The 12223-nt window shown below is 40.4% G+C and overlaps 1 protein-coding gene across 1 annotated transcript in view; it reads left to right on the plus strand.

Annotated features, from left to right (window-relative positions):
• Positions 1–7987, plus strand: part of Cd38 (CD38 molecule) — a 14162-nt gene extending 6175 nt beyond the window's left edge. Inside the window, exon 2 of the mRNA XM_055624273.1 lies at positions 7888–7987. Within this exon, the coding sequence (XP_055480248.1) occupies positions 7888–7972 (85 nt within the window). The 3' untranslated portion in view covers positions 7973–7987. The remainder of the gene's footprint in view (positions 1–7887) is intronic.
• Positions 7988–12223: the final 4236 nt, after the last annotated feature.

Genomic DNA, 12223 nt, shown 5'->3' on the forward strand with positions numbered 1-12223 from the left:
TATCTATCTATCTATCTATCTATCTATCTATCTATCTATCTATCTATCTATCTATCTATCTATTTATTTATTTGAGACAGGGTGTCTCTGTGTAGCAGTGAACCCCCGGGATCTTCTTGTCTCTGCCTCCCCAGCACTGATTTACACATCACCACATTTGAATTTTTAACAGTTCTGGAAACAGGACTCAGGTCCTTATTACTTGCAAGGCCAGTACTTTACCAGTGGAGCTGTCTTCTCTACACTGCAGGTTTCATGATTCTTATCTTTCTTACCTGCTCCTTTCCCTTCTGTTCTTAAAAGATGTTCTTCTCATCCTCATAAAACTCATCAACCAGACTATCTTTTGCTTTTTGTGCTGGATGTCAGGGTAATTTCCATTATCAACTTGATTGGGTTAAGGTTTATTTATGGCATAAGCACCTTTAGATTTTTAAAATTTATTTAATTATTATTATTATTATTATTATTATTATTATTATTATTATTATTTTGCAGAATTTCCAGAGAGCTTTAACTAAGAAGGAAGACCCCTTCTAAACATGGGGTTGGGGTAGGTGGCACCATTGTTTGAGCTGGAATCCTGGGCTAGACAAAAAGGTCAGGGAGGGGAAAAAAAAAAACAGGCCTGTATTGGAATTTCCCTACTCTACTTCTCGTTCAGGGTCACAGATTAAGCCACTCCTGGAGCCTTCATGTCCTCCTTGAGTCATTTTATGTGAACCGTGGGAGCTTATATTGATTGTCAACTTGAGCTATCAAATTATAGTCTCCTATGATCATATTTAAGGGTGATGTATCTTGAACCCCAGCAACTGAGCATAGTGAAAAAAGAATTGGGAGATCATTACACACAGAAGAACTCAGTTTTTGGCATGATTAAGAAAGTACCTTCCATGGGGTAATGTGTTTATAATAATAATAATAATAATAATAATAATAATAATAATAATAATAAACAATAAATTTACAGAATAGATGTAAGAGTATACACAGACCTGCATAAAAATGAAGATTCTCAGCTTGGGTGGTATGCATCCCTCAACAATGACTGCAGCTGGTACACAGACTTCAGCAGGCACTCAACTCATGATTCTAGACCCAAAATCACCTAGGAGCCAGATCTTGGGCATATGTGTGAGGAAATTTTCATACTGGGTTCATTGAAGTAGGACCACCCAAAATCAATGCGGGCAGTATCATTCCAAGGGCTTTGCTTTTGAACTGAGTAAACTGGAGGCAGCCAGACTAATCTCACAATACTTTCTACTGTGGAAACAATGTGACCACAGCCTCTCTCTCCTGCTTTTGCCACCATGGTAGACTGTGGCCCAAACTGTGAGCTCCAAGAAAGGTTTCCCTTTTAAAGTGGCTTTTGTTAAGTATTTTCAAAAGAAAATCAATAAATGTAGCAGTTATTTGTCCTCGGCAGTAAAAAAGTAACCAATACATGGGATTTGAACCTGGGCTCCTAAGTGTGCTGAGCATACATACTTCATGGCTGAGCTATACTTCCTCCCCCATGGGAAGATGATATCAAACCATGTCCTTGAAGATGAAACTCAACCCTCTAAGTTGAACCAGGGACATTAAATGTAGAATACTCCTGAACAATCTCTCCTTTGAAGGCTACACTTAGGAGCTATCATCTAACTAAGATGGCTGTAAACATGCTGAGAGACACATGTCCAAGATTCATCAAAGTGTGCAGAGGGGATCAGCACACTGACAGTTATCTCTTGGCTCTGTGGGAGAGTGTGATAGTCAGGACTCAATATGTGCAGAGGTAGAAGAGAGTCTGAGGGTGGGGTGGAGATCCATCCCATGGAGCAAGATGGGTCTCTAGAGAGGGACCTCATTGATATGACTTAAGTCCCAGGAGTCTCCCATCGGGTGAAGATCAGCTTCCCCCATAGATGATGGGGATGTCATCCACTGATAACAGTTGCAGATACTGGAGGTCCAAACAAGAGTACAGGGATATAAACAGGATGTATGTGAAAGATCTTTTCATTCCAGCCACAGGAGATGCTGAGACCCAGAGAGGTGGGGTTCTAATTCATCTCTCCACCCCTTGCTCTCTTGTATGCTGTTCTTCACATTCTAGTTTCTTTGTCAAGCAAATCCTTTTGAACTGAACAGACTTACGTCAAGATCAAGATGGCTGGGTGCAAACGGAAAGGATGAAAGTCAGAACAGTCTCCTCGGTTTTCCTGCTTCACTTCTTTCTTAGGTTGCTGGCCCTTCTATTCTTTTGTTTTCAGGTTACATTTGTTTTAAAATTATTCTTTGCTTCTTCCTCTTCAAAATGTCTGGAGGCCAAGTCCGTGCATTTTACTTCCCTATAATTTCTACTTCGAAAGTCTCAGCATTTTAGTTAAGTCTTGATGAAAGCAGAAAATTGGTACACAGGGTAAAGACTTCCTGATATTGGTTGGAACTGCCAGACCAGTGAACCAAAATAAACCCATTCCCTTTATGTAAGATTGTATCAGGCCTTTCCTTACAGGACAGAAAACTGATTCATCAGAAAAAAGTCTAGAACAAGTATCAGATTCAACAGCTGCCGGACTTATTACAATTTAAAAACATTTTTTCATGTGTGACAGACTTGAAAGTGATGAGGTGAAAGCAACTAGAACAGGACATGGAGATAGAGAGGCCTGGCTTTAAATAGTCATTTATGAGGAAGTCAGTAAAATGATAAATTCACTTCAAAAATATTTTGAGGCACTTTGTATTTGCTAGTACTTGAGACTCAGATAGAGGGGTTAGACATAAACCTAGCTAATGTTCTTGAAGACAGTATGAAGCAGAAACTTTGTGATTACCTTGTTATTGCAAAGAAATTACTTATATCTCTAACAGAAAAGAATTACAAGCAACTCTCTAACTTTAAAAGGTTGGAACTATACCTTCATATGAAAAGGAATGACAGCCATATTTTACTGGATAATTGTATTTTGAGTAAATCTTTCCAACAGTACCTGTCTTACTCCATTGCTATTAGTATAATGAAGTATAAGATGTTGGAAAATAGATGAAGGAAAGTTAAATTTAGCTTACAATTTTAGAAGTCCAAGAACTTGGTGCTGTAGCTCCTGGGCTCTGGTCAGAGCCTCCTGGCTACATCACAGCATGGCAAGTGGCATCATGATGAAACCCACAGAACAGATCACCTACACAGGAACTAACTCTCACCTTCAGAACAGGATTCATTTATTCTGAGAGTGATGACCTTTAATTTAACATCTTCTATTAGGTCCCACTTTTTAAAGGTGGGCCAAGCTTCCAGAATGGAAACCTTTGGGATACGGACACAGACAATATCCAAATTATATCAACATCCCAGTATGACACTGCAAAGAAATGCTGCTTATCTTTGGCCTTCCTTCAAAGTTTTAAGAATTTTGTAACATATTTATTCATGAATACTGTTATTCCTTTGTACCTATGGGGAGCTGGTTTTAGGAAGCCCAAGACTCCCAGAAGACAACCAAAATCTGTGTACTACAGCTCTTCTATAAAATTCTGAGATATTTGCATATAATCTTTATTTTGCACTCATATTTTACATCTTCTCTGGATTTCTTAAAATAGCTAATGCCCCGTAAATGCCACATAAATTGTTGTTATGTCCTGTAGTCCAGAGAATGATAGCAAGAGGGAAACTGTGTGTATGTTTGGAGGCAACTTATTCTGAATATTTCCAGTCTGAGGTGGTTTGGATTCACAAACGCGGCAGCCACATGCACAAAGGGCTGGCTGTATTTCTGAACTCTTGCAGATTCTTCTAGCTCCTAACTGTGAGCAAAACCCACAGAATTCTTTTAGTTTTAGGAACTTGCATTCTCACAACTAGAGGTAGGCATGAAACAAAGCAAGAACATATACAATATAGCACATGGTGGGAAGAGATAGCAAGAATGTGGAAGAGGGCTTACATTTTTAATTATGGAAGTAGAACAGGGACAGCTTCCCTGGAAGGTGACATTTTAGTAATGCCCAGGCCATGTCTAATCTTCCAGGGTCTTCTTAAAGACATAATATAACTTGGATTTGTTCTACTGAGGAGTCATATTTTACACTGATTAATGATTAAGTTCAAGATTGCATTTTTTTTTAACTTACCACAATTTTCTCTCCATTTACAGATAGTTATTAGTATGTGGGACAGAATGGCCTTTTGGCTTAGGATTTTCCACCCTCTGGGTTTGGATGGTTACATTCACGTGGTGGTGTTCACTTTTGTGCTTTGAGTTATTATCATTGTGTGGATGTGTGTGATGTGTGCGAGGGCACAAGGGCATGGTACCCATGTGCCATGGTGCCTGTGTGGAGGTCAGTTTTCCCCTTCCGCCTTCATGTGGGTCCCACGGAACAAACTGGGGTTGTCAGGCTTGTACAGCTGCTGTTTTGACCAGCTGCATCATCTCACTGGCCTCCATGGTGCTGCTTAACATGCTCTTCTAGAAGCAACCGACAGCCGGGTGAGAGCTGATTAGACTCGGGGGTGGGCAGAAGTACATCACAGAGAAGCCTCCTTCAAGCATCACATCAAACGGCCCAGAATGTCACATTGTCCCAGAGTTTGAAGATTATTAGAGCTGGGCATTGTATAGGGTCATCTGTTCTTAGATTCCACAATGACTTTTCATTCCGTTAGTTTGGTGGCATCTGATAATCCTTCTAGCCCTGGGAAGGCAGAAAAGAGACCAAGATTGACCAGTTCCACAGGGGTTAGCCAATCACTATTTTGTAATTGAGAGAGTCCTTTGGTTCTTTTAAGAACGCTCAAGGAGGTGGGGTGAGGGGAGCTTTTGTGTATTTAAATTCTTCTGGGGGAATGGGCTTTCTTCATTGGTTGTTCTGAAAGAGAGTTCATAAAAGAAAGGTGGATAAGTGCTTGATTCTTTCTCTTCCTCAGTCAGGTGGCAAATGTATTAGTCAGGGCTCTTCATAGAAACAGAGCCGCTGGTAAAAGATGTGGCTGGGCAGATAAGAGGGGAATTTGCTAGCAGAACTGGCTCATGTGGTTCTGATGACTGAGGACTCTCACAGCTGGCCTTTTCAGGCTGGTGACCCAGCACCGCTCAGTCCCAAGTCTCAGGCCTCAGAGCCAGCAATGTGACCCTCCATCTGGGACCAAAATCGTGTGGGTCAGGCTGACTGCTGATAGAAGGCCTGGAATCCCAGGGCCATGGAGTCGGGACCTCTGATGTACAAGGCAGGAGCTCACACTCTCAGGGCAAGACCCAATCCCCAGTCCGAGGTGTCCCAAACTCACTCTGCGACTGTCCTGCCCTCAAGACGGCATTGGCTGTTACGACGAGGAACGAGGAACCCTGACCGCCGTTGGCAGAAACAAAGCTTAGAGAGCGTGTCAGTGCTGCTCACAGCAAGCTGGCATGCTTTCTCTGGACTTCAGTAGATAGTTCTAGGAGATAGCGTTTTTAATATTTTATCTTTGAAGTTGTGTGTACACGTGTGAATGCTTGTGCATGTGAGTCCAGTGCCCTTGGAGGACAGAAGAGAGTTTCGGGTCCCCTGTGAGGTGGGTGTTACAGGCAGTTGGGAGCTGCCTAACGTGGGTGCTGGAAATCAAACTCAGGTCCTCTAGAGAAGCAGTACATGCTCTTAGCTGCTGAATCATCTCTCTGGCCACTAGAAGACATATAGTATTGTAAAGGCGAGACAGACACAGTATGAGTTCGCATTTATAACCTCAATCTGGAGTATAAGCACAAGAACTTAATAGCCTTCATTTTATGTTTGTATCTAATTTATCTTATATTGAAAATCTTAGTTCCTAATAACAATATAATCATGTCTCTGGATATGTGATATGTAATTATTATATTTATATTTTATGCTTATGCTATTGTTATTGTTAACATTATATTCTAAGTGACATAAGTTTTACTTCAAGGTCTTTTTTTTTGACCTTCAGAGACAGGATTAATGCCACTAGTGATGTATGTTGAAAATACTATGTACTGGCGTGTTACTGCTTAATTAAAGATCATGCTGGCTGTCTCACTGTGAATAGATAAATAGTAGCAAGACAAAAATTCAACTAAGAAAGATATCCAGAAGCTCTTAAGTAAATTTTTATTTAGTTCATTCCAGTGTCATTACTATTTACCTTAAACCAATCTTTTTGGATTCATCAGTCTGCTGTTAGCTTTGGGCCTTCATCTCAGTTGACCGATCAGAATCACTTGAAAGAGCTGATTTCACACCCACCTTTTGAAACATTTTCTTCCCTTAATCTCTCTATACGCTGCTGTTTGCTTCTAAAGGTATAGCCCCACCCAAAACTTTACTATTCAAGACTGACATACCCAACTTCCTGTTGAAAAATCTCCACTCGGACAGCTGTGGGCATTACAAAATGCAGTTGTACAAAGTCAAATCCCTGGTGCCTTTCTCAGCTTGTTTCATTTCATCCTCTTGTTATTTGAAATAGCAACTTATTTTCCAACTCAAAAATCTTGGTATCACTTCTCTTTTCTTTTTTTTTCTTCACATTTCATATGCAATCACAAACTAAATCAAATGGCTTCTACTATCAAAATATATCTAGGTTCATGTGGGTACATGCATTCATCTCATCATTAAGAATCAGGAGGAGCCTGTCTTGAGGCCAACCTGGATTATATGTGGAGTTTGAGGACAGCTTGGGCAGGAGCCCTCTCATATCAATCAGCAATTAAGAAAATGTTCCACAGATGTGCCCACAGAACCAGTCCAATACAGACAATTTCTCGGTTAAGCTTCCTTCTTCTAGGCATGTGTAGCTTGTGTCAAGTTGACAAAAACTAGCCAGTACAATGATCCTAGAATCTTTTGAAATTGTTATTTTAATTCAGTTATAAATGAATAGTTACAAAATACCTCCCTCAATTTTTTCCCCGTTTCTCAGAGACTAATCCTGCCATTTGTTTCTCTTGTAGCTATAGGGGTATTTTTTTTAAATCTATTTTATTTAGGTTCTTATACCTCTACCTCCCTTCCAACCTTTATTCCACCCAAGCCTTCCCAATCCCCCAACACTAGGTAGGAGAGAAAGAAGGTTAGAGGGAAAAGGCAGCGTAGAGCTCTGTAGGCTGCTTCCTGCTAATGTTGTGTTTAGGGATGTTGGGTTCCTTGGTGCAACTCCAATCTTCTTCGTCAGCCTATCCAGCAGTCCAGCACACCAGCAATAGCAAACAGAACAGCAGGCGCAGCAGCAGCAAGTGGGTGGGTAGCACATAGCTTTCTAGAAATGTTCTCAGCATAAGGTAGCATATACTTTTGTTTTCAACATCTTTTCTATGTCTCACTTCCCTGTTCCTCCACAGTTAACGCTGGGTCTCATTTTCACAGTTAATAGAGCCACACTAGCTGAACTTACTGTACTCTGGATTTGCATCCAGGGGCATTTTCAGTGCTTCAATTTTTGCAATATTTCCAAGCAATGCTATGAGAAAGTTTCTCTCCCTCTCCCTCTCCTTCCCTCTTTCTCTGTGTCTGTGTGTGTGTAAGAGAATCTTAAGAATATATTTGCTAAGTTAAAACATAAATTATTTTTTATTTTGAAGTCAAAACAATGCCCAGTTTCTCTTCACGGGGCAGTTCTTTTGTTGACACAGGGAATGCTTCCATTTCCTCGCACCCTGGCTCTGCCAGGTGTCCTCCTCGGCTTGCTGATTGCCAGTATGGTAAAAGAGGGTATTAGGTCCAGTCTGTTCTTACTTAATTCACATTCCTCGAACACTTTTATTATGTGGAATTAACTGTTGTTTTTTTTTTCCAGTGAAGGGTATTTTACAATTTTGGTGGCATTTATCTGTGCACAAATATGAGCCATAGAATGCTCCATGGTTACGTTCACTGGCTTCTTAGTTTGCTGCAACAGGTACTTACGAAAAATGTGACTTCAGCAACAGAAATGTACTACCTGACTGACTGTCTGGAATTCTGGAAGTAAAAAATGGAGATCTCAGCAGGGGCAGCTCCTGCAGCCTGTGAGTACTCTGTTCTCTCTCTCTCTCTCTCTCTCTCTCTCTCTCTCTCTCAGGTTCTCATCCTGGAGCAGCATGAATGTTATCCACTGAGCCATCACCCCAGTCCCAAATTCTCCCTTTTTACCTTAGCCTAGTCATACGGGGGGATGTGGAATTGTCTCAGTGACGTCAAGGAAAACTGATCATCTACAAAGATGGGTTTTAGCAGTTAAAATATTTTAATTTTTGTTAAATTTTTTCAAATTAAAATATAATTACATCACTTTATTTCCCTCCTTTCTTCCCTGCAACCACTCCCATGATCCTTCTGTAATATTCCTTTCCAACTGATGGTCTTTTTGGGTGAATTCTCCTTTCTCTTGAATGAGCCCCCTAATTGATTATCCAATACAGGTGATCAGCCCTGAAATAATACTCACAAGTGAGGTGACCCAGAGTCAGCTCAGCAGCTCAGTAAAAGCTAGGCTCTTTCTTTCTAGTCTGTCATGTTGTCATGTCCTGGGATATCTTTTATCTTCAAGCCTTTTGTCAAAAAACGGCTGTGGCAGTTCTAGGCATTGTGTCTTCAAATATTCACATCTAGAGTAAAAAGAACAGGGAGACTGGACTTCAGGACTCCTCTCACCAGATAACAACGTCTTTCCCTGAATCCCTCCTCCACGCCTCTGGCTTCTTCTTAAGTTTCATTGGTCAGAAGTGGCTTGCATGGCTAACCCAAGGAGTACAGGGGTTCAAGAAATATTTGATATTTTGAAATTTTCATTGAGCTATGTTATCTAATCAGAGAAGGGTGAAGGAAATCTTTTTGGTTAGGGCCAAGTGTGCCTGATACATAACATATGGCCAAAACATTGAATCTACTCTCCAAACCTGCAGAATCGAGTCTCTTTGCATGATCACTCTGAGCATTCTTTGGAATTGTGATAGTGATTTCTGGTTTCATTTCCCTGATCAGGTAGGCCAACTGATAATTTTTATGCAATCTTTGGTCATTGCTTCTTCTGCTCTGCCAATCTTACCACTGAATAGTCTTTTGTTTGTTTGTTTACACATTTAATATCCTAATCTCTTGTCAATTATATGGTTGACAAACATTCTCTCAATCTGTGGCTTCATTCTTGACTTTATTTCTTATGTGAGCGCCTTTGTATCATACTTGAGACTGGATATTTTTTAATGTGACATTATAAAAGTAAGTTGTATAGGTTTAGAAATGTTTACCACTACTCTTCATAGCTAAGTCTTTTAACTATCTGGAATTTGTCTTTGTGTGTGTTGAAACTAGGAAAATGATTTTATTCCCACTCTCAGGTGTATAATCAGTTATGTGAATGCTATCTGTTGAACATTTCACCTTAATCCAGGGTTGATAATGCCATTTCCACTGTCCATCTGAGTTCATTTTCCAGTGCTTGTGTGAGAAGCTAGATGAGACTGCACTAGGGCCTATAACCCAGAGATGTAAGGAGTGGGAGATGGGAAATCACTGGGTTTTGCTGGTCAGAAGCTTAGCTCCGGTTCAATGAGAGACCCTATTTCAGAAGTGTAGGTTCATAGAGCAGGACACCTTGTCCTCCCTGGGCCTCTGTGAGTGTGTGCAAAAGTGCATGTGTCTGCACACACACACACACACACACAATTTATTTTAAAAGTTGCTTCCTTTTATAACTAAGTCAACTGTTTGTATATACGACTATTTATCCACTTACTGCTTGATGGAGATCCAGCTTATATTCCCATTTTGAATGTGGTAAATAGAGGTGCCCTGGACATTAGTGTATAAATCAATGTATGGGCATATGTTTTCATTTGGGGTGAGACAACTCTCGGGAAACAAAGAGCTGGACCAAATGGCAGATGAGTGTTTAACTTTTTGTGAAGCCACCAAATTGTTGCTGGGGATAGTTTTAAAGGTATGGATATAGTTTTAAAGAATAGTGTTTTAGAAGTGATGGATACTGTTTGAGTACATCGCCCAAGAGCATGTCCTCAAAGCTTGGCCCTCAGTGTGCTGATGTAAGAGGTTGGAGAGTCTTTAGGGCAGGGCCCAGAGAAAAGTAATAAAGTCATTAAGATAACACTCAGAGAAGAGATTGTGCCCCTGTCCTGCTGTGAGTTAGTTCCTAAGACAGTGTTATAGAAAAAAACAAGACTACGGGCTGGGATGCAGCTCTGTTGGTAGAGTGATCTGTAATATGCTCCAAGCCCTGACTTTCGTCTTTAGAACGTAACCTAAAACCTGATATGGTGTAATCCCAGCACTTGGGAGGTTGAGGCAGGGGAATGAGAAGTTGAAAATCATCCTCAGCTACATGATGAATTCAGGGCCAGCCTGGGATACATGAGATTCTACCTCAAAAACAAGAAAAAGAAGGGGAAAGGACTCTTTCTGGACTCCTTCCTCATGATGTGATCTCTTTCACATAGAACAGATCAAGTTATACTGTACTAATGTCGGATAAGTATATCGTATACATTTGCATTTTTGACGTTGGGAATTTTTTTATTTTTAATTTTTATATTAATTACGGTTTATTTACTTTGTATCCCAGCTGTAGCCCTCTCCCTCATTCCCTCCCAATCCCACCCTCCTTCTTTCATCTCCTCCCTGCCCTTCTCTAAGTCCACCTATAGGGGAGGTCCTCCTCCCCTTCCATCTGACCCTAGGTTATCAGGTCTCTTCAAGACTGGTTGCAATGTCCTCTTCTGTGGCTTAGCAAGACTGCTCCTCCCTCAGGGGATGGGATGGGGTCAAAGAGCCAGACACTGAGTTCATGTCAGAGACACCCTGTTCCCCTTACTTGGAGACTGACCTGTCATGGGCTACATCCGAGTAGGGATTCTAGGTTATATTCATGCACAGTCTTGGTTGGAGAATCAGTCTCAGAAAAGACCCCTGTGCCCAGATATATTTGGTCCTTGTGGAGCTCCTGTCCTCTCCAGGTCTTTATAACTCCCCCTTTTTTTATATGATTCCCTGCACTCTGCCCAAGGTTTGGTTATGAGTCTCCGCATCTGCTTTCATACACTGCTAGTGCATTCTAGACCTATAAGATAGGATAAACATATTAAAATCTGTACACCTAAAGAAGCTAAACAAGAAGGAGGATGCAGAGTAAGATGATCAATCCTCACTTAGAAAGACAAATAGGATGAACATTGAAAGTAGGAAAACACAAGAAACAGGACAGAAGCCTACCATAGAGGGCCTCTGAAAGACTCTACCTAGGAGTGTATCAAAGCAGATGCTAAGACGCTGTAAATTTTAAGAGAAAATTATAAATAGGTTTTAGAGAATACAGGAATTTGAACAGATTACAAATAACTGTCATATAATAGATAAGCCAAAAAAGTTTTGATGTTTCATTCTGATTTACACTTTCAGGAAAATTTCCAAGCAAACTGATGACTGGTAAGGAAACTCGGCTAAGCTTTGAAATGGGCAAGGAAATGAAGGCATGGAAGATGGATTTGGGTCCACTGCTTCCTTCATGACATATTTATATTTAAATGAAGGTGGTATTCTTCCAAATTAATTCTCAAAATACAATATTTGACATTAATGAAAGAAAAATAGATCCTCTCTACCCTTGCCATTACATGTAGAAACCATATAGTTCTTGGCACAACTTCCTTCCCAATATTTCTAATGGTCTTGTATCAGTCTTCCTCCTCCTTGGGTTATCAGGAGGATCTGTCACTGTGGAACATTTCCTTCAGCTTGACAGATTGTGTTCACTTAGCATTTGTCACAATGCTTTATTTTGCTTTTTTGATGGGATTCATGTCTCATCTTCCGGCATCGTCTTGTTGGTGTGCCTCGAAGCTCAGTCCTATTGAGCTCATCATCATCTCTTCTTTGTCCTTGTGACAAATCCATTTCTCAATTCTGTGACTTTCTTTGGATGTCATATAGGCCTCCCAAGCTCCAACTATTTCAAAACCAATCCTTAATCAAGGCAACTTCTGCTGGAAGCTCTCTTCCATTTGAATCTATCCTTCGAGCCTGTCAGCCCCAAGCCTTCTAGTTACTGACTCTAGTATTTGTCTAACTCCATATGCTCACTTATACTCAGTCCACGGTAAACATGTAAATTCATGGTGAGCTCAGAATCTATCACTTTTTTCCCATCTTATTTTTTCTTGGCTTCTTTGTTTTTGTTGTTGTTATTATTATTATTATTATTATTATTATTATTATTATTATTATTATT

This window comes from Psammomys obesus, unplaced genomic scaffold (assembly GCF_907164565.1).
Source record: "Psammomys obesus unplaced genomic scaffold, mPsaObe1.curated_primary_1811, whole genome shotgun sequence".
NCBI lineage: Eukaryota > Metazoa > Chordata > Mammalia > Rodentia > Muridae > Psammomys > Psammomys obesus.